Below are 23,656 nucleotides of genomic sequence, written 5' to 3'. Positions count from 1 at the left end.
GCGCCTGTACCTGAGTACCGAACTGCATCACGGGATTGACTGTCCTATCCTTCTTTATATAGTCCTAGCAACGTGTCCGGAAGCTTCCTGTTCTACTTCCGCCACTCCAGTTGTCATAGCTAGCCATCTTGGTAAGGTCAAAATAAAATGACACCAGACTTATATATTTTCAACGGTATAGTTACTATGCATTATTTTATTCTAACTGATCATCCTAATTTATTTAACCAAAATAGTAATAGTAGTACACATGGGATATATTATGAAACGTGTTCTTTAAATATAAACTTGTATTAGTTCATTTATTTTCAAATTACATTTGTTTCCTTTACATTTCCAAAGATATGAAGTTTGGAGGTATTTAAAAAATATGCTGTTCCTCATTACATTAAATTTAAAAAATACATATATATTTTTAACATTTCAACAAGAACAAAAGTGAATAAACAGACTTAAAATGTGTGACTGCTTAAGTCAAAAAAACTGACTGCTTAATAAAGGTTCCAGTGCGCCACTTTGAATGTGATACTACTGTACTATAAATAATGTCCTGTGGCATTAGACTAAGGCTGAATTTGTGGGAAATAGCGGTGTATAGCCAGAAGCAAGTCCTGTATATACGATATATATCTGCATTTCCTTTAGATCCTAGTAATGACTAACTGAAAATCCATACATACCTAAGGTATGTTTGTTTCACAGTAAAGTATTTTTAAACTTTACCCTAGTTAGTGACTAATTAATTGATTTCATAATATACACGTGAGCTACCAGCTGTGTTGAAGTCAAAGATTTCCTTTTTAATTTTGTAACCCCTTTCATGTAAAAGATGGATAGGTAACACAAAATGAAAGAAAGGGTACCCCTTTTTGACTACTTCACTCTTACACTACTGCGGTAATTAGTTCTATATTAGGACAAACACTCATTAACAACAAAGGCTGACAGTGAAAATAACATGTGCAGTCATTCAGAGTGCTGTCATTTATTCCAACTCAAACCTGCTGACAAAATAACGTTTTTACTATAAGGGCTGAGCAGCTTGTTGTTTGAAAAAACAAACAAACAGGCTTTTCAAACCTACAACTTTCTCCACTGTACATCAATTATTTCAATACCACGAAGAAAATGAGTTTAGCTAAGATTGCACCTGCGTTTGTAATTAAATTATAAGCTAATGTTCTCAGGGGAGTGGATTAGCATAATTACGAGGAGACATAATTAGCACAAACAGCAAACATTCTCTTTCAGCTCAGAATTACATTACTGGCAATTTACAGGAGTGCCAGACATTTTTGTTTACCTCTTGTTATCTCTGAAACATTATCACGGGTCCCACTTTTTTGCTCTGTTTAGTGTTTGTATTTTATACATATACTCATAGATATGTTAAAAGCAATACTTTAGAACAAGTGTCTGCTACTTCCTGGTACATAATCACTTCCTGTGCTGCAATACCAATGGCCAAGCTGGAATTAAAGATTTGAATACAAGCAAAGAACCAAAAGATCTTCACACACAAGAACCATAACAGCTACTTGCATGGTTCAAGGCTTCCTGGAAAGGGCAGTTTTAGTTTCAGATGACGTTTTACATGTCCGTATCAGACGTTCTAAAGTGAAACTACAGCAAAGCACAACTCAGTCAGGCTTGAGTCATGTGACGTGTCAGATCCCTATTGGTTTCTTGACTATTATTTGGTGGCTACAAAAGATACAAAAAAATTAAATTCGTGGATTGCCAATACGCTGGAAAAACTGGAAATGGTCAATCTATTCACATTGACTTTACCCTTTTCCCATTCAAAAAAATAAAACCTACTACAAAAATAATAAATACATTTCCCATTGCTGCTGGGCAATGTCCCGCCTTCCTGACCTGTTTTTATCATCGCTCGTTCTGAATACTTTAAACCCGCCCCAACTACTGAGTGACTGCACATTCCTACATTTCTACTGGAGATTTAAAACGAGATTACAATCAGGATGGAGGCTTGCTAGCGGGATTTAAAAATAAGCACCGAAAAATACAATTAATAAAACCCGAAAAATAGAGGCCCTAACTATAAAAAAGCAGAGGCTTTGGGCTTTCCAGTGATATCACATATGCCCGGATCAGTTGTTCCTAGTTCTGTTTATTTTTTCATAAATTGTTGTTTTTGTTTTGAAACAATAAAAAAAAACAAAAATATGTGTCAAGGCTATAACTTTGTTATTGTTTGTCTGTTTCATACCAAATTTGGCACTAATGGTCAAAAGCAATAAAAAATTCATTTTGCAGTGTAATTTTGTCCTTGAGGTAACAAAATAAATGATTTTTTTTTTATTACGTGTTTTTGTTTGGGGGGTAGTTTTTATAATATATATCAATAATTGTGTGTTTGTCAGTGTGTTTGTTTAGCAAGAAAGATCATTTTATGGCCTTTCATTTGATGTGTGTTACATGCTTGTAATCCTAACGGAACAGGAGTTAGAAAAGATAACATACACATTGGCAAAACAAGGCAAAATTAGGCTTGAATTTAAAAGTTTAAAGGGCCTTCTAATGCCTTTTCCTCGGCCGCTTGAAAGCGATTTGAAATCAAAATTACAGTTGGGACTCTGTCAGCCCCAGTTAGGACTGCCGGCTGGCACAACTCAAACTGTCCAACTCCTGCTCCATACTCCCCTAAATTATGATGATTTTTGTATGAAAGCAGCTTCTATCTTCATGCCCACCTTTTACATGTGCATTCAGTGAATGTAGGTCATGGTGTTCTCCTTTTTCATGATACTGATTGTGTTTTTTTTTCGCTGTTGTTTCAAATTCCCCTTTCCAGGGACTACATTTCTTATCAGTACACAGTTGCATAAATGAAAGTGGATCTTCTTGGAACCATTTCGTTGTATCAAACGACTGTCTCGTTAGAACATAATAGCCTAGCAACAATACTTGCTTGATTAGAAGGGGTCCAAGGTCGTTTGACCTCGTGGATCAGCACAGTTAAAATGATCCGAGCAGCTCTTCCAGCATTAGCCACCGCCCCTCCCCTAGTCCCTCCCCTGGTACTGTAGGGAGGTGAGCGAGTTCATTTATGACGTGTTGTAGGGGGCTGGTCTTTGGGAGGCCGGTATTTTACATTGCGTATTTATTCACTCTCATTGCACGCGAACGTTGTTTGAATAGTAAGGAAGATCACAGGCACTGAAAAACCGTAACAAAAAACGCGCATCAAAATTGACCTATTAAGAAACACAGTATTGTATAGTACCACTCAGGTAAGGTGACCAGCTGTTTCTATCTAATTGATGTATTTTAAAGTGATATTTGAACATGAGAACGGCTGCTTATCGGTATGGTTACGTTCATGTGAAATATAAGCACAGAAATATATATTTTTTTGATATCCGAGCTACGCTTTTGAGCGGGGTAGGTCAGCGAGGTAGGTCAGCGTCTTGTGCACCGGTAGTTTACAAGGTGTGTAGTTTGTCGCTGTCATGTAAACAGCTGCAATAGCTTGAAACTGAATTAAAAAATAGATAAAATAAACTTTATTTTTTATCGTTGTTTCTTATTCGTAGTTTGAAGGGAGTATTGTCAATTGACTTGACACACAAGGAACATGCTTGTGGGCGTGCTGTCAAATTTTTGTGGTCAGTCAAAAAAAAAAAAAAATCCTGGTTATAAATTTATGACGTGGAAAAATCATAATATAATATCGGCATATGCAAGAAGAAAGAACACTATCTACGATTATGCCGGGTGATTGATCTGGTTTTTGTCACATATGTGATGGGTCACGGAGTACAGAGGTTTTTTTTTTCTCCAAGAGGTCACTTGCTATCATGCGTTTTTTTTTTTTTTTTTTTAAACTCACAGGGTCGGTGTACAGTGTCATGTGCTTGGCTTACATACCTTGTATGTGAATTACATACTGAATGCACTTAAAATTATACTTACTGTTTCCTTCGCAGAAAGTGCCTACACAATTTCAATCAGACGTTTGATGAATTCTTTATGAATTGCACAACAGCTCTTTCCTAGGTGAGCTTGTGACAAGTGACATATACATGCCGTTCGTTGCTATGTAGAAGCCACTGTGCACTTGTCAAATGCTCGCCATTCACATAATGCAATTCATCTGTTCTGGTTCCATGCTTAGTAGTTTTGGTAATAATAATGTGAGTATAGCGAGTTGGGAGATTACTGCAGTGTATTCCAAAATGTTTTTATTTAAGTAGGCAAGCAGAAGAATTAAAGCAAAGCTTGGCGAGAAGACAGAAACTCACTGAGTCACCCCCAGTATAGGCTTTGGGAACCAGTTAGGGCCCGAATCGATTGGCATGGCGTGTCCGTATATCATTGCAATAATAACGCCGTAGGTTTTGACCTCAGTGCATTGTGATTAAATAAGGAAACAAAAGTACAAATCTTTGATGCGTTTGCAACAGATCGAGCGTTACGTTAATCATAAAAAGCAAGGTTGTTGTTTGTATTTATTATTCATTGCCAACGAGCTATACAGGTATCCCGGGTCTTTCTGTTTACTGTATACAGAGCTCTGTACAGTATAAAGCGTCCAGATATTTTTAAACACCTGTCTCACAAGTTTCTTTATTGTCTTCAGATAAATATGAGTTGCATAGGCGTGTGTATAGTAATTAACTTGGCTGGTACGTTGGCTTTCCTTTCTCTGGAGGAAGGGAAGACGGCTCTTGGCTGCGCATTTCCATTCCGCAGCGCAATGACCTTTTACCTAGATTCTAGAAGCACAGTCATGTGATTTAGTGGCGGCGTGGGGGAGGGGCAGGGGTGTTTAGATATACAACAGCATGAAAGTCAAGTGGTTGGCAAAGCATGTGTCCTTGAAATGTCACAAATAATTTCAGAAGTTAGCGGTGACTTACTACTATATTTGGAATCATAACAGTGCTACTGTATTTTGCAAGCAGAGACACGTTTAGCTTTCTGTTTTTTTGTTTTGTTTTGCACACGTCGAAAGAAATAATACTAAAGTTTTGGAACTTAAAAAAGAAAAAGAAAATTATGTTCCGTTTAAAACAAGCTTTTTTGTGGTTGTTAAAACAGGCCACCGACTGCTGTTTTTTTTTTTTTTATCAGCTCTTATACTTTACCGACCGGCACCTTGCTGTTTTTAGAAACAAGTGCAATTACTGTTCTTCGGTTACCATGGTCACGTCCTTGCGGGTAGTATGCATACACTTGCAGTTTAACCCTTATGACATTTGAAGTAAATTCAAAGCAGAGTTCTCCTGTGTGAATAGCTTTGCTTTTAAATTACTTTAAAACTTTTAACCGTTTCACAAACCTGATTACAATATTGAATGCATAAACGTCTTTTAAAATTATTTTGTTGTTGACTTGGTTAGTACAGTGACATACTTTAATATCTACTACCAGTAAATATACAGTTATAATTTTGTAACACTTCCAAGGTTAGCAGCAAGACAAAGCCCTGACCACACTACATAACCGATCTCCAGAACCATACTCAGAAATGTTTTAATTAATCCAGCTCAAAGCGTCCACACTAAGTACTGTTTCATGTTTAGTCTGGCTTAATCCGTGCAAACACTATTAAAATAGCCTGGTGTAGTGTTTTAAAGTGGTACATCATCACAATGTGGTACGCGTACCAAAACTTGACCTGTATAATGTTAGAAAGTGGTACGCTGTGAGATTTTGGTACAAGTGCAGTCAATTGTGATGTGATGCATTTTCCTATTGTCAAACAGAGGTACATTTACCATTAATTGTACATTATTTTTGTGCAAACCATTAATTATACATCTTTTGCAAACAAACTGGAAACAGACAATCAGTTTCTCTAAAAATAAAAAACAATTTACGACGAACAAGACAAAATGAGAAGTCCATTGGAAAGTTGCAGAAGTAAAAAAATGTACAAGACCCAATGTATTGCATATGATAAATATTCACATACTACAGTAGCAGCACAATGCACTGTGGGACTTAATATGACATTATCCCACTATGCACTGTATTTTATGCTTAAAACCTGGCAAATATGGAGCCTGTGCCCATGGAAGACATGGTGCTTCTTAGCATGAACATAATGGCTTTGTTTCTTAAAAACACAAGGTGCATTTTATCATAATGTGTGCTTCATTTTGAACTGAAGTTCTCCTTGACTGAATTTCATCGCTCCAGATATCAATGTGCCTTGATTTCAGCATCTGATCACATCACTCCACTATCCACCATTTTACAAGCCTCAGAAATTGTATATGGTACAGCAGTGTATTCGTGCTCAACTATTCTGAGTACTGTATTTGTAATGTCCACGCGCCAAGACATCAGAAAGCATTTTTGTGTGGTTTGTTTTCTGACAAACCACACTACCTGATGCAATCTAATTTAGAACCAGATTCGAAACTACGTCCTGAGGTGGTCTTAAGGCCGGTATTAAACGCTGCGTAGTGTGGATGCTAACCGTATTTAGCACTTTTATTTATTTATTTATTTATTTATTTATTTTTTTAAATTTAGTCGTTGCCAATTAGTTTTTTATTATTTTCTCCCCAATTTGAAATGCCCAATGATTTTTTTATGCTCAGCTCACCGCTACCACCCCTGCGGTGACTCGAGAGGGGCGAAGATGAACACACGCTGTCCTCCGAAGCGTGTGCCGTCAGCCGCCCGCTTCTTTACACATGGCGAACTCACCGTGCAGCCGCCTCAGAGCTACAGCGTCGGAGGACAACGCAGCTCTGGGCAGCTTACAGGCAAGCCCGCAGGCGCCCGGCCAGACTACAGGGGTCGCAGGTGCACGATGAGCCGAGGACACCCTGGCCGACCTAACCCTCCCTCCCCCCGGGCGACGCTCGGCCAATTGAGCGCCGCCCCCTGGAAGCTCCCATCCACGGTCGGCTGTGGAATAGCCTGGACTCGAACTCGCGACGTCCAGGCTATAGAGCGCATCCTGCACTCTAGCGAGTGCTTTTACTGGATGCGCCACTCGGGAGCCCCATATTTAGCACTTTTAAGATGGTTTAAAGGCATTGTGTGGACAGGGCCAAAGTTCCAGGAGAATCTAATGTGGGTATAACATTTGCAGTTGATCTTTTACAATTATTATTTATTTCTTAGCAGATGCCCTTATCCAGGGCAACTTACAGTCGTAAACAAAAATACATTTCAACAATTGCATCATATGGCAAATGCAGTAATATTGGATTGTAATGACTGGTTAAAACTTGTTGGACCAACGAGTGTTATTTAACCTCTTACATCAATTAACATTTGCAAAGCTCTTGAAACACGCTTACCAATTAATGTTATTTGTCTAGGTTATCTCCCACATGGAGAACAATTAGGTAAAAGATCATCCAAATGGGCATGTTACCCAGCTCTTCAAACACTGTGTTACCCAGCTCTTCAAACACTGTGTTACCCAGCTCTTCAAACACTGTGTTACCCAGCTCTTCAAACACTGTGTTACCCAGCTCTTCAAACACTGTGTTACCCAGCTCTTCAAACACTGTGTTACCCAGCTCTTCTTTAGCAGGCACACCACGCCTGTCCTGGTAACATTTTTTCAATCGCGTGCAGTTTATGTGGGAAGGCTTGAGTTGGAATGATCCATTTGTTATGAATGACTGAAAAAAAAGTAAGGAGATGCCTTTCTGGTTAAGCAACTGACCAGCCCTGTGGATACTGTCTTTGACAGTTCTTTTGCAAATTGGGAATAAAAGGAAAGGCGTCATAGAGGAAGAGATGCATTGCTTCGTGCCGATTGGCAGCCTGCAGGCTCACTCAGTTGGCACTAGATAAAAATATAAGCTGGAAATACAAATACAATCTGCTGTGGAAAACTTTGCCCGGCTAGGAAAATACAAAGTGACCCTTTACAGTATGGAAAAGGTCATAATGTGGTTCAGTCCCAGTGTCCCCATAATGTAATTTTACAGGTATTCTCATTGGAAGTAGAATACATACAGCACAATGTTCATTGCTCCCTACTATAGCGGTAAAACATTCAGTAAAGTAAAAAAAAGAACTTTGATCAACTAATGTAAACACTTATGATTATGATCTAATCAGGTCATAGGACAAATAACCACTCAAAATGACATGTGCTAGTGCAGTCCAAGAAGAGCAGTTTAGGGAGTGCCCCTAAATAATATTTGCATGATGCATTTCAACATTTAATTATTTATAGTAGTGTTTTTGCATAGTGCTGAATGAGTTGTGATAATATTTATACAGTATTTAAAGCAGTGTTATTTTGTACCCTGACCTGTCATTTTACCTCCACCCTCACAAAATATGTTTGTACTTGAGAATGAAATCACATCACATTATGATTAAATGTTAAATACATAATGTAAAGTACGAGTCAATGTTTTTTTTTTTTATTCCTAAACAAAATGTATTTTTACAAGAAATTAAAAAGAATGAAATCACATCTTAGCAAAAGGCGAGACACCTGCGATGTTGACACACCAACTTTCTTTGCAACAGCGGCCTGAGAAACCACAGAAGACTCCTTCTTCAAGAGTTCAACGTTGTTTACGCAATTTACGCAAGTCACAGCATAACCAGGGATCCTAGTTTTCCACAAAAAAAATTCAATTCTCAGATACAAAAAATAAATAAAATCTGTTCCTGCAAAAAAAAAAATTGAGTCGTCATCCACGCAGTACTGTTGAATAACAGTTAACACAGGAAGTATTTATTGGTACACTTTCAAATTTGAAAGAAGTTACAAGCTCACCAGAGTGCCATCAATCAATCAATAATATAAACACAGGTACCATTTTACTTTAAACATTACAAATACGTCTGTGTAATAATAATAATAATAATAAAAAAATGTATTCCTAACAGTTTATATTGAGTTAGTCTTTGTCACCGGATGGGTATTGCCAAACTCATTAACCCGATCTTTAGGGGTGATTGTTTATCGTTGTCAGCATCTTTAAACAGCTTGCTGAGTAGTAAACGCACTGAATACTGAAGTAAACTACATTTCAGCATGAATGTGACAGTGACAGTGCACCACGTTCAACCTTGACCTCTGTACCAGAAGCAGTTGTATTGTTCAAGTATGTTTTCAAAATTGAAAGCAAAATTGCCTGTGTTGATGATTATATATGGTAAGTGTATTGATTTGGTTATCAAACAACCAAATAAACCTTGCATGCTTTTTGCCCTGCTCCAAATGTAAAACAAAATAATATCTGACAGCATAGAAACTCTGTGTTTTTCCGCGTTATACTGTAGCAAACTGATTCCTAGGGTCGCTGGTAATCATGTACTCGCTGCACTGTGCTATGCGACCTGTCTTGCTCTGAAAAAGCGATCTCCGTTCATCATTTAAAAATACTGTATCCCAATTAAACGAAGTGACATCCCAATTAAATGACAATAATAACATTCCCAGAGCTGTATCCCATTGAAGCAGCAATCCCGATTATCAGTATCCCGATTAGGCGGCGCCGAGTGTAGTTCTATACTGTTGCATTATTTTATTTATTTTTTTTCACACTGCAGAGTCACCGTGCAGCCACCTCAGAGCTACAGCGTCGGAGGACAACGCAGCTCTGGGCAGCTGACAAGCAAGCCCGCAGGTGCCCGGCCAGACGGTGAGCCCGCGACCTCCAGGCTATAGGGCGCATCCTGCACTCCACTCGGAATTGTTGCATTATTTTATTACTCTCAGAAAATGTATCTCAGCACATGCTTCACAATGGAGCCCAGTATCATTTAGTGTATGTTGTGTCATATAACTGTAACCGTCTTGTATTAGTATGTCTCTTATTTTTTTAGAACTTTAGAAGTGTGCACTACAGTACTGGGTGATCTATGCACAGGGTGATATCTATACACAGGGTGTACTGGAATTCAGACAGATCCACCCTAACTATGAATAACTGAAAGCAAACCGATGAATCATCTAATTTGTGACTGATCAATAAAGCAAAGGTCTTACCGGTAGTGTACATGACCCTTTTTGAATCAACAGGCTGTTGGTATTTTTTTTTAAGCCATGGAATCCATATATTATATGGCTTAACAGCTACTTGGGCTGACACATAAAGCTATAGTTGTTAGGGGTGTAATGATACACTACTGTCACGATACGTATGGAAATATGCAGGTCGTATATATCACGATACATGCGATGGTCCAGATTGGCTACATGTATGATGCATAATAAGATCAAACGATTATTTAAAGACAGACTGTTGTATTAAAGAAATGAAATGAAATGGGGACTGTATGTATTCAAACCAACTTATTCATCATTCAAGAACCATTTGGTGAACTACAATGAGATATGTTTTGGTTTTACTCTTGTATCACAATACCAACGATACATGCATATAGTGATACATTATGTTGTATAAAGAAAGTATCACAATTCATCAATGCGTACTGAAACATTACACTCCTAGTTGAGGTGCAACACAGATTGAAATTCCCCTGTTCTTTAAGCAGACGGTGAAATAAGTGCTTTTATAATTGTCACAAGTAATTAGCCTATGTGCTAAAAAGCGACAAACATTGGATTGGCCCTAAAAGATAATCCCTGGTACATTGAATACTAATTACAGTATCTAAATACTCTATTGTATACTAGAATTTCAAACTGGGCAGTAAGGGATTAAAATGCAGTTTTGGGAGAAGTGATTGCAGTGAATCACTTTCCCTTGAAAGCCTGAATGATTGAATTGGTTTTTAAGCCTGGATAATCCTGAAAGGGTCTGTTAAGATATTGCCTGGAGCATCTTGCCTGTTTGGCATTGAAATATGAATGCTGAGCCTGCACTGCAGCAGTAGAGGTGTTGTTGCCTGTCATGTTGTTAGCCTGGGTGGCAGTGCATGGTGGAGGCAGCTGTACAGTACATAGGCTACTATGCATGTCAATTTTTCACTGCTTATCCAATTGTGGTAGCCTAAAACTTAACACCCTGGGGATACAGTTTAAGGGGACATGTGTTCATTCGTTCATTTACATTTTTATTACATAGCATGGATATTGCAGGTCAGGGAAGAACCACTTTTTAACTGCACATTAGTGTAAGGTTTTGTAAACCTGGCCGAATTTAGGAATGTATCAAATCGTGAAGGAGCGCTGTGTTTTATTTGTGTTTCTCCGCTGGTTTCCTGTTTTATAAGTTTGCTCTTTCTTTGCATGACCTATTTTTCTTTTTGTAATCTTCCCCATATCCTACACTTGGTTTGATGCAGGCTTTTGAGCTAGACTGGCACATCATTGCCACAAGAAGGACCTGTCTGTTCTTGTGCTGCCAATTCTGGCACTCTGCCTATGTTGGAGTCTAATTTTAATGATCTAAAGCATCAGGTCTAAACCCACTCTGGTACAGTATGTTGACCAGACATGTTATGATGGCTATTGCAAACTGAATAAATCATACAGAAACTAAGTTACTTTTATTAAGCATGTAGAGATGAGGAGGCAAGAACAATAATAAAATGTGAAGTAAAAAAAATAAAATGCGTGTCGCTTTTTACTGTAGCAAAAAAAACACAGCACAAACATCTGCCCACTCTGGGTTATTTAAACAAACACAGTTTTCCTTTGTCATACACTGTGCTTAGGAGGAGACAACACAACACTATGCTTCCCTGAATCCAATGTTTCCTATGGTGAGTCTTTCCCCTGCTTAAATACTGCAGCATTAAGTAAGTAACCAACAGTGGAGCCCTATTTTCATCTCTCTGCTTGGTCTCAACCAAATGAGCCACAGGACCAATGTAAAAAATGTGACACATTTTCACATCATTCTTAGGATTCCCTGTTGCAATTGGACCCCTTCCTGGTTGAATCCAGTGGATTGAAAAGGCATAACCCGCATATACAGTGCAGTCTTAGAGTTCTGCATGCATCAGGAAAACCAACGGTGACCATCCCCTACCCCCAAATGAATTGCTATTGAAGAACATTGGGTCAGGGTCTGAATGTTAACATGCCTGTGTTTTCTTTTTCAGTGAATCCAGGAAACAGGTATGGCAGAGGCTCACCAGGCCGTAGCGTTTCAGTTCACAGTAACACCAGACGGCATCGACCTTCGGCTCAGCCATGAAGCGCTTCGACAGATCTACCTCTCCGGGCTGCACTCCTGGAAGAAGAAGTTCATCAGATTCAAGGTACTGTGTGCAAGAATCGCTTCTTAACTTCTTGGAAGAAGAAGTTCATCAGATTCAAGGTACTGTGTGCAAGAATCGTTTCTTAGCACAGGGACTACATCTACAGCTGATTTCACAGACCCCAATTAGCACTAATCTTGGACTTCATAATATCCAACCTTGGGTAAGGCAGTGTAAGATCTGTGAAGCCAGCTGTTAAAGCAACAGGCTAATCTCTGGTGCCTCTGTGTGGTCGAGAGCAACATTACAGTGTAGAACGACTGTGTTATAAGGGTGGTTTGCATGGTATGTGGATGGGGACCCTGAGTTGCTTTAATAGTTCTGGTACATTGGAAGAAGAGTAATGCTGTTCTTGTACAGTGCAAACTGAATCTATAAAAAAAAAGATTCCCGATCTGGGTGCTCTCGTCATTACGGTATGTTGGCTTAAATCTCCTGTGGGACAGACAGCAAGGCATTGCTTTTTATTGCACTGAGGCTGAGCGCAGACAGCATAGCATAAAGGGTGGCCATATGTGTGACAGTATGTGTATGACTTAAGAAATTTACTGATTTACTGCAGACTAGGCTAGCCTGTCACTGCACTGCAAACCGACAGGGCAGTTAGCTCCTCTGCTGCCAAATCCTGACGCTCTGCATGCCTCTCCTAGACTAAGTGTTGTATCATCTAAAAAACACTGGATCTAAATAACACTGCTTTTAAACTCATTAGCAACCCTATTGGTGTTTTTTCCACTAGAGATCAATCTTATTAATATCAATAAATACAATTAAAATAAATGGTTAAATGGTGGTCCAGTGGTTAAAGAAAAGGGCTTAACACCAGATTCACGGTTCAATCCCAGCTCAACAGCTGACTTCCTGTGTGTGAGACCCTGAGCAAGTCACTTAACCTCCTTGTGCTCCGTCCTTCAGATGAGATGTAAAACCAAGGTCCTTTTGTAAGCGACTCTGCAGCAGTTGTTGATGCAAGTCTCTGTAAGTCACTTTGGATAAAAGCGTCTGCAGTGCTAAATGACCAATAATAATAATTAAGATGACTGAAACAGAAAATGACACTAACAGGGTTATTTTATAAATTAAAAAATGCTGAATACATTTACTCACTTTTATAATTTTCAAAAGTATAAATTGCCTTTCATATTTCATCTGAAAATAATGGTCTGTTTTGGCCTTTTAAAGCGCTTTGCTGACCCTGTTTCCCTTTGTAGAATGGGGTCATGACCGGTGTGTTTCCTGGAAGCCCTACAAGCTTGCTGGTAGTTGTGGTGGGGTTCATGTCCACAACAGCATACACAAAAACAGATCCTTCATTCGGGTTGATAGCCAGAATCGGGGCACACCTCCCTATAAGGTAAATAATTTGCAGGCGTTTCAGTCTGTTTAATATATAATAAACTGTTAGTGAAACTGCTGTCACCTGTAGAGATCACTCCCAAAATCAATTTCACTGTCTTCTGAGAACACATTCGGTTTCACTGCCCTCGACTCGTACTGTCTTCTGAGAACACAGTCCTTACTGTGTTGCACCTATTTACACAGAAGCTGCAAAAAGACAGAGTTCATAGAAGGCAGTACAAGAGCTTGCTATTGGTGGTGGTTTTATGGTTCATCAGAAATGGGACATTATTTTGATTCTGTAGGAGCTAGCATTAAAGAAGAACATTAATCCACAGGTGCTTTGTGCTCTGTTTTTCCACCTTGACGAATGGCATAGTTGTAACAAACTATTCAGCCAAAACAAAACTATCATAAATCTTTATTTAACAGAAAAAGCGCTTGTCTAACATGGAGTAACCACAGTGCCACCTATTGACTGAAATTGATGGTGACGCAGATCAACATTAACAATCTGTAAGAGTACAACCCCTCCCTTAACTTTTCTCCTGGGAGTCCAAAATCACGAAGACATAAAAACATGCCTCATACCCCTACATTATAAAGTAGTACCTGTCACCATGTAATTACTACATGTATTGTATGAAGTGAATTATCATTTTAAAGAGATACAAATGCAAACTATACGAGGAGCAGTGATTATTAAATAATGAACATGCAGTGCACTATAATGACTCTACAATTGCATTATGATTTAAAGACAGTTACTGTATAATCCCTATAATTATGTACTAATATGGCAAAATGTCTGTGTACATAACATTCTGTTCTCAGACTGAATGTATCTTCAGAGCTGTGGTTAAGCATTCATTTCTTCTTTGCTGTCAGGAGAGTCTAGCTTGCTGTGATCTTGATTTCCAGCCTTGCTCTTGTTGGTCCTCTGCAGTAGGTACCTGTCTGATGAGAGCCAGAAGATTGTGGGAGGAGTGCTCATCGGCACCGGCCTGTGGGTGGCTGGTATCTACATCATGCGCAGCTCCCTGAAGATGCTGCTCTCCTGGCATGGCTGGATGTTCAGTGCACACGGCAAAGTGCCCAAGAGAACCCGAATCTGGATGGTGAGTGCTGTAGCTGAAGGGACTTTATTTGCTCAATTGCGTGGTCACGTCACAGGAATGTACAATTCCATTATCAAATAGTGAGCTCTAGCAACAGATGATTTTTACTGTTTTCTGTACTGTGAATATATATATATATATATATATATATATATATATATAATATAATATAATATAATATAATATATATATATATATATATATATATATATATATATATATGTATATATATATAATATACAATTTTTTTTTACAGCATCTCATTTGGAATCTGTCTTGCAAACATTCAAATTCAATGTCAGGAAGTCTGGGTAAATCACAGTGTTCCGATATTACCTTGCATTTAAGCAGATGCACAGCTTGGTCTAAGGGAAGTCATTCTCTGCAATCGTTTGTTTAATTTAAGTTTAAACACCTTTTTTTTATATAAACATTGAACTTGTTACATATAAAGACTACTCCATGAATGCTCACAGAGTGCTAGGACTGTTTGACTCATATCCTGATTGCTTTTTATGTAACAGTCTAAAATCACTTACAACATACATTCTGCTGTACTGTTCTCAGAATTGGATAAGTTATTTTAATATATAAATCTAAAACTGAAGTGTGCCGTGCAGACATACTGCTGCCTCCATATATATTGCAATCCCTGTTCATGCTGTTTATGGCTTTTCCTCTGTAGGCATTGGTGAAGCTTTTCTCTGGACCCAAGCCAATGTTGTACAGCTTCCAGACGTCACTCCCACGCCTTCCTGTACCTGCAGTCGCAGACACTATGAAACGAGTGAGTCAAGTGTGTGTGTGTGTGTGTGTGTGTATGATTCTTAAATGTTAGACTGTACTATTTGGTTTGGCATGCTAATGGTATTAAACATTTAAAATGTTTTGTAAGCATTTAACCACTGTCAGCATTTTCCAGTCTTTAGTATATAGTAGTGCTGTATAGAGTGCTTCCCATTTTAAGGCAGACCTTTTAAACAGCTCATTTATTTTTTGCTGTACTGCATCTGCTTTCAGAGTGTTCTTGTTTTGAGAGTCTGGCTGGTTTTATGCAGGGCAGGTCAGTATACTCTGAATTGCACAGTGCCATTGTTTGAAATTGGCAGCTTGTTCTTCATGTACAGTCTGACACAAAGGGGACTGCCTGACTGAGAATTTTTTATGGGCAATCTCAGGGTAACCACAGATAGGCAATCGGAGGGGGATTCCCCAGTGCAGTAAAGTCACAGATGAGTTTTTATCCCGGTGGGTTATAGGTTGATAGACACCTAAGCCAACGTTCTTTAAACTGAATGCACTGAAGGCATTAGCCAAACATTTGTCCCCTGCTTTGTGTGTGATTTTGATAAACTTCTTCTTTTATTTTGTTTGGAGTAGTACCTGGAGTCAGCCCGCCCGCTAATGGACGATGAGCAGTACAATAGAATGGAGGCTCTTGCTAAAGACTTTGAAGTGAACCTGGGACCCCGCCTGCAGTGGTATCTGAAACTGAAGTCTTGGTGGGCAACAAATTATGTAAGTTAATGTTGTTTTGCTTACGGTTGTTCTATAGAGTTGTGTAGCGTTTGTGTAATAAAACACATTCTAATCGCAAAGGTTCTTTTGTTCGTAAAACCTCTGGGAGAGACTTGGAATTGAATGTCAAAACTCTTGTGTGACAAAATCTTGTATATGAATATGCGGTAGGGTTAAGCCATGTGACAAAGCCATGCATCGTTTGTAATTGCACTCAACTCAAAGGAGTGTTAAAGATCACCGGTCCTCCCCCCTTTACCTGGGTTTGAAGATCATTTCCTTCTTGCTTGCTTTTGAACCATGGGATGTACAGATTTTTTTGAATTACAGTGCTGTAAATCCAACTTATCACTGTTTTGTATTCATGTTTTCCAGGTTAGCGATTGGTGGGAAGAATATATCTATCTCAGAGGACGCGGACCAATCATGGTCAACAGTAATTATTATGCAATGGTAAGTCATTTATAACATGAAAGTCACATGGCACAAACTCTTTGTATTAAAATACCAACCCATTTATAAATATTATACAAATTCTCTAAAGCTGCATTGCCGCTAATCCTGCTCAATTCCACACGATAACATAACTCATCACTGACTGTTTTACCTTAACCAATTGTTAATATGCAAAACAAACAGTATTGCATTGCTGAATTCTTATTAACAATCATACATAACTTTATTGTACTCACCAGAGCATTCTTTAAAGAGCCTGAGAGTTGTAAATTATAGAGGGAATCAGTTCAGGATATTTCACCTTATTGCACTTCAGCACTTGATGAGGCCAGGCTGGGCCAGGTTGGCACATTTGTCGTTTAGGTTCGACTGGTTTGTAGCACAAATTCAGTTTTCTTTCTCCAGAACAGGAAATTGCTCTTTTTAATAGCCAATGTTGGACTTGGCAGGTGTGCTAATGAGCTTGTAAGATTAGTTCATGTCGTTGTGCCAGGTTCTGTGTCAGTGCTAGCTATTAACAGTATACTGTAGTTTTGTGTACATTGCACTGATGACTCGGCTTCCTGAGTTAGCTTCTATCCTTAGTTATTGTGAATACTGCATGTGCAGTTTTGAAGAAGCACTTGAATGAAGCTCATAGCAAACCTGCATTTTCATTTGATAACCGATATCTGTACTAGGCTTAGGAAAGCTGTTTACATGACTTACTTTTAGGTAGACTTGCATTTAATAGTAATTTTTACTGAGACAGTAATAGTGTTCCCACCCTACAAAGCCGCCTTTTCGGTCATTAACCAATCAGCTGCTTCCTGTAAATCTGACAGGGTCTAACCCAGAAGATACTGCTGAGTTGAAATGGGCCAGGAAGTGCAAGTGTAACAGACTACAGAAAAGCAGCAAACTGAGAACTTTACTTAACCTAGTATCAGATACATGCGCTTCTTTCAAAACTACAGCGATGCTATAAAAACACTAGCTTTCAAAACTACATAAGTCTCCTCTTCAGGCCTAAGTGGAAATTGAAAGAAACAGTTAACAGGTTTCTTTTTAAATTTTAACTAAGAATCCTGTTGAGCTTAAGTTATTTTCAGTTGCTTTCTTTTTTTTTTTTAGCTCTTCTTTCTGATACTTCTGCCAAGCTCAGCCAAATACCCTTTTGCATTATTACCTATATCCAGAGAACCACTTATCCGATTTGAAGCATTAACTTGAAATTATTTCTAACTAACAAAGTGCTGATACATTACATGCTTGACGAAGCTCTTGCAGAACTATTGAAGGAAACTGACTGCCTGCGGCAGAACTGATGTGTTTGGTTTGCACCAGCAAATCCATTGAACCGACTTCAAAGAGATGTTTCTGGGTCGGTTCATTCTAGGCTCCTAGACAACAAGCTGGGACATACTGTGCTTTATTTAATGTGCTTGCTTTCAGTAAAACTTCAGCGTGATAATTTGTTCTCGGTACCTTATTTAAAGTACCCATGTGACTACAATAGAGCTCACAGAATCACGTCTAAATTCTCAGCACAGCTGGTACACAGAGTGTAACCATTAACCGGTCCCTCTGCAACTCTTTGCCTCCAGTGGATGTAAGAAATAAGGTATTGGCTAAAATTAAGAAATCCCACATTACACAAGGAAAAGCATACTCCAGACCTTTCTGTCACGTTTGAACAGCTCTGGTTGTGTTATTTGTTTCATACAGGTGATGTATAGGCTTGCTGGTGGATGATAAGCTCAGTGATTTTTCTGTTTCAATATGTGTCCTTTTCCATAAAACCCAAGAAAATGTTGTGAGAGCGCCACTTGTAAAAGGGAAGATTAAAAAATAAGTTATTTGAGTGGAAACAGGCATATCCTGTGCAGTGTAGGAGGTTAATAAGATCACTGTAGCCCATCTGTTGCTTGTCACAATGCACTACAATACGTTTTGGCCAGTCAGTGTAGATTAGCTTGATCGGATCCTCAGTTTTTGTTGTTGACTATATGTTGCAATAAGGCCCACTCTAATAAAGATGTTTACATGTTAATTGAGAAATGTATCCATATACAGTAGTACTGTACATGTAAAGCAGGATATCATTTCCTATTGGAAATGCTTATGTGTTACACATAGGGAATGCATTGGATTTGCTGTGTAGACAAAAGTTAATGCCAGCAAGGTGAACATGGAGTGCATACAGTATGGGGGGAGGGGTGTGTGTGTGTATATATATATATATAAAATATATGTTTATAGCTATAATGCTAACACCTGGGAGATATTTATAATAGGGGTTTATTCGAGCAGCCCTATAAAGCTTCTCCACAACTTCCCAGAACCATTTTATGTATAGCCTCAGGACAGTCTCCTTTATTTCCCTGAACAAGACTCTATTGTTGAGTAATCTTATACTGCCTCCCTCACATTATTAATTCAAGGAACCAGTGGAAGAATACATTCAGAGTCTTGGTGTGTGTGTAATATATCTTGGTCTGACATACTTGTTTTAAAAACTTTTTTTTGTTGTTGTTGTCGGTCTAGGACTACCTGTACGTCTATCCAACAAAGATTCAGTCAGCCAGAGCTGGAAACACAATCCACGCCATCCTGCTGTATAGAAGAAAGCTGGACAGAGAGCAAATCAAACCAGTAAGTGAACAGCTGGATTATGATTTATTTTGACCAGAACCCCTTTGAAGTGGCTTAGGTCTGCTGTAACCCCCCAATATACCCCCTCATTAATTAATATATATTTTAGAAATACATTTGCATATATATTTGTACATATTATTGTATTGTTCTTAATCAGATATCAACTTTCATAACACAAGTCTCTACAAAATGACTAAGCATGTATGTTTGTGTGTATGTGTGTGTGTGTGTGTGTGTATATATATATATATATATATATATATATATATATATATATATATATATATATATATATATATATATAAAATATAAGAAGTGAATCAATATTCTTATAATGTGACTGTTTCATGAGCCCTCTTACCCCTTTTCCACTGGCACATTCGAGCCGAAAGGGCCCTAGGCCCTCACGGTACGGGTGGTTTTCCACTGGCTATTTGTCGAGCTGAGTGAGTACCAAACCATGAAACTCTGGCCTCACATCTGAATCTGGCTCGGAGCTGAGCAGGGCCAGGGGCGGAATTAATGATTATTGTCATTACTTTGTCAGACAGTAGACTTGAGGAAGACAAACAACATGATCCATAACCATAACCTCAGGATCCAGCTTTCTCAACTCAAATACAGAGTCTCTTAACCCTTTGCGGTCCATTTATTAAATGCGCGTCAGGCACGCCAGGTCTAATTTATTTTCACACGCGCAGTTAATATTAGACGTGCTGTTTAAAAGTATTTTTTTTTCACAGTCAAACGGGTTTAAAAGGCCCTGCATATCAACAAAGCACTCACAAGGCATCTCCAGCCCCGCCCCACCCTTTTGTTCGCTATAGGTTTCACATATGCTAAGAAATAAATAATAATAATAATAATAATAATAATAGTCGTACATACCGATCGATCATCTCCTGATCACTCGTTTTATCACCAAACTCCTCAATAATGCAATCCAAGTCATTATTTTATTACTATAACATCTCAAAAAAGCTCTGCAAATGTCCGTGATAGTCTCTGTGCGCTGGTGCAGTATCAGATAGCTTGTTTCCTTATGACCGCCCCTATTGTAATGCCAGGAGCATGTATGCCTATTCATGAGATACGCCTTTTTTTTTTTTTTTTTTTATCGGCTTGTCTCGGCTCCTGTCGCTCCCACTCGGCCATTGAATGGTTTTCTCGACTTTTTCCGCTGAAAAAACGACTAGAAACCCGTTTTTTGCGTTTTTATAATGATGTCGGACAGGGTCCGACAATGGACCTGATAGGAATAATTGCAATGTCGGACCAGGTCCGACAATGGACCGCAAAGGGTTAATACTGCATCATCTACATGTGTCTCCACACGTTCATTGCGTGTGACGTCAAGTTCAAGGCTCGGGCTCAGCAGTGGAAAAACGAGGCTTCACCGAAGCGGCCATGGTGCGCCTCGGTTGAACAGTGGAAAAGAGGGCTCTGAATTCTTTCTGGTACCCCCTACTATACAATCGCTTGTGACAAACAAGCGTTCCCCAGTTAGTCCTTGTTCCTGGAACCTGTAAAAGCAACTAGGAGTCTTGCTGGATGTTGTTCCATGAGCAAAAAATGGATTTGAAGATCATAAGCACTCCTTTAGGCTGCTGGAACCCGAGTTCTACTCTTTTTAAGGCCACAACCTGGGAAGTAAATGTTAATAAAAGTACATGTTATAAAGATGATGTGTTGACGCATTGCTCCAGTGATGTTTTAGCAATTTGTGAACAAAGCAAAAAAACAATAAGTTGACCAGTTTGAGTTTAAAAATGAGAAGTATAAAAGTATAACCTCAAAGTTAGGAACTCCACACTTGAAAACTGATCCGTCAACCAAACTCAAACTGGAAACGGCTCCTGGCTCGTCTAAAAGACATGAAGCTTTGACGCAGTTAAACACAGCTTATTTTTTGTATTCTTATTATTATTCCTGATGTTAAAGGTGTGACCTTTTATTGATACACTTGTATTAAATCATTGAAAATAATACAAGGTTCCGATCCATAACTATTAAACACTCAATAGTGCTGCATTTAGAAATGCTAAAAGAAACTCAAATTTAAATGACAGTTTCGACCAATGTCATTGGTTCTTTGGTGTTAGTATTTTTAACTTCAGTTTTGAATATGCAGAAAAAAAAGCATTGGTTTGCATTTCTTTAATATTCCAAAACTATAACCAAACAGCTTACTGTCATTTTATCCATTTTCAAATGGGTTTGGTATAGGTTGATAAATGCCTAGGTTTATTTATAAAGTTTTGTCTTATGATTGTGGTTGTTTCTTCTGAAGTGTTTTGAGGTTATGGATGATATTGCACTGCAGGGTGCCAGTAACAACGAAGGCAATCTGAGTGAACGACACTGCTGATAGCAACAGGGCCATCCTCAACAAATGGAATCGGCATTTTACATTTCTTTCTCTCTTTCTTCACCGTACCCACCTCTAAAATACAACTTTCCAATTTTGCTTGGGAATTGTTTGCGGTGTGAAACAGATTTTCGTCATGGGATCCACGGTACCCATCTGCTCATCCCAGTGGGAGCGTATGTTTAATACTTCCCGCCTCCCGGGCCAAGAGACAGGTAAGAGGGGTGAAGCAGTGGCTGAAGAGTTGAGGAAAGCAAGACCCCTGTCCAATGTCACCCGCATACCTTGCCAGCACACACGTCATCGTCCCACTTATTTCATAAATATTAATACAAAAAACTATCAATAAAAAAAATGGTGCCACATCTAGTTGTAATGTATTTAGAATATTAAAACGCAGGTGTGGCTTTAGGTTAGGTTATTGTCTTGTCCACTGAATAACCAAATTTAAATATTACAAAACAAGGTATTGGAGTCTTGCCCGTGATGTTCTGGCCTAATGTAGTGTATATTCAGGATACCTTACCTCCATTTTAAGAAACCTTATTTGTAACTTGGAACTGTGCTCCATTACACATTGTATGATTTTGGTTATTTCACAGTTAGGCCATGTTGACAGTACATGTAGTACTGTACTGTATAAGGGCCTTTCACTACTGTATTGCTGTCAGTAATTTGATTATTAAGTAAAATAATAAAATAGCATGGGTGCACTTTATTTATATCCCTGGTAGGGCGTGTTTATGTTAGCGGCACCCAGCACAACAACCAACTCGCACTTTTTAATTCGCAGTATTTTTGTAAAAGCAATTGCTAAACCGCCTGCCATTATGAAACAATGCTGCTTTGCGGATTGCTGGTGACATTCTTTCAGGTGAGCGCCTGACTGTTTCAGACCCCACTGCCGATCCCTGCACAGCAGCTAACCCCCCACCCCTGGCGCCGCACCTCCTCCTTTTTAAATTTCCGGTTTTATTTTCTTTTGTCTGTGGTCTGTAGGTTTACTCGGCTTGCTAACTTTCCATCTTCGTGGACTCCTTCATATCCCGTTTTTTTGTCTCTTTAGTTTGCCTCTTTGCCTTTTGTGTTCTTATTTGTTATCTGGGTTTTTGACTCTTTGACTTTTTGCTTTTCAGCTTATGATTCAAAATACTATTCCAATGTGCACTTCCCAGTATGAGCGTATGTTCAACTCCAGTCGCATTCCAGGTGTAGAGACAGGTATAGTTCCAGTCTCTCCAGCTCCTAACCAGAAGCTTTTAGTTAAAACTGCATGGATTTCCTAATTACCTTGGCCATTTATAAAATGATTGCAATAATAATTTACTGCATTTAATAAAAAAAAAAATAAAAAAAATTGCTAAATGTTAAATGAAAAACAAAATTACAGTGTTTTAACTCATTTGTTAGGCTCGCCATGCAGAGAAAAAAATCACCTGTCTCAGTCTTCAAACAATAGACTCCACAGGGAATACCAGTGGTTTTAAAGTTACAAACCCATACTTGTATTGGGCCTATTAGATTTATGTTTGAAAAATCATCAAATTTCCAATTTTGTGTTAATTAATTAAAAGGCTGAAATACATGAATGAAGAGCCTTCACTTCAACAATAGTAAAGCTACTAGAATATATTTTACAGGTCAAACTGTAAATTAGGAATGAAAAAGAAATAATCGTTTAAGTCAACAGATTAATAAATACTTTTTTCTACTAGGCTAAGGGATTGATTTGAGGAACTTTATACTTTGCCAGTATAAACCACCCTTGGATTTGATTTTTACAGCACTGGGGAATCGCTCTGCATTGCATCAACCACCTCGTGTTGTTTTTTAGTTATAGGGGGGCTGAGGATTCCCTCGTACTGTAAAATGTTCCAATAAACTGCAGCTGTGGTTTATCTTGGACGGGTTTATCGAAGGTTGGACTAACCCTTGTGTGATCAGTTTGAATAATAGTGTGGCAGCTACTTTTACAAAATAAAAAAAATATATAATAATATCCGAATTCAATTCCAAGAAACTTAGTAGACAAACGTTTCGGCTTTATACCTTCAGAAAAATAATGGTGCTCAATATCATCAAG

General features: G+C 38.5%; 1 protein-coding gene across 4 annotated transcripts in view; it reads left to right on the top strand.

The window, feature by feature from the left end:
- Positions 1-3,109: 3,109 nt before the first annotated feature.
- LOC117435120 (carnitine O-palmitoyltransferase 1, liver isoform-like) overlaps positions 3,110-23,656 on the top strand; it is a 35,046-nt gene continuing 14,499 nt past the window's right edge. The window contains exons 1-10 of one of the 4 annotated variants that reach the window (XM_059002948.1): positions 3,122-3,257; positions 9,517-9,608; positions 11,980-12,138; positions 13,350-13,492; positions 14,423-14,594; positions 15,280-15,381; positions 15,975-16,112; positions 16,488-16,565; positions 19,095-19,202; positions 21,701-21,788. In XM_059002948.1, coding sequence (XP_058858931.1) covers positions 11,998-12,138; positions 13,350-13,492; positions 14,423-14,594; positions 15,280-15,381; positions 15,975-16,112; positions 16,488-16,565; positions 19,095-19,202; positions 21,701-21,788 — 970 coding nt within the window. In that variant the 5' untranslated portion in view covers positions 3,122-3,257; positions 9,517-9,608; positions 11,980-11,997. Of the gene's footprint in view, positions 3,258-9,516; positions 9,609-11,979; positions 12,139-12,166; positions 12,198-13,349; positions 13,493-14,422; positions 14,595-15,279; positions 15,382-15,974; positions 16,113-16,487; positions 16,566-19,094; positions 19,203-21,700; positions 21,789-22,709; positions 22,795-23,656 lie in introns of those variants that run through there. The other 3 variants (XM_059002949.1, XM_034058070.3, XM_034058073.3) reach the window with 3 other exon arrangements.

The sequence above is a fragment of the Acipenser ruthenus genome, chromosome 28, assembly GCF_902713425.1.
Source record: "Acipenser ruthenus chromosome 28, fAciRut3.2 maternal haplotype, whole genome shotgun sequence".
Taxonomy (NCBI): domain Eukaryota; kingdom Metazoa; phylum Chordata; class Actinopteri; order Acipenseriformes; family Acipenseridae; genus Acipenser; species Acipenser ruthenus.
The sequence above is the reverse complement of the archived record's forward strand: the minus strand, read 5'-3'. Positions and strand labels throughout refer to the sequence as shown.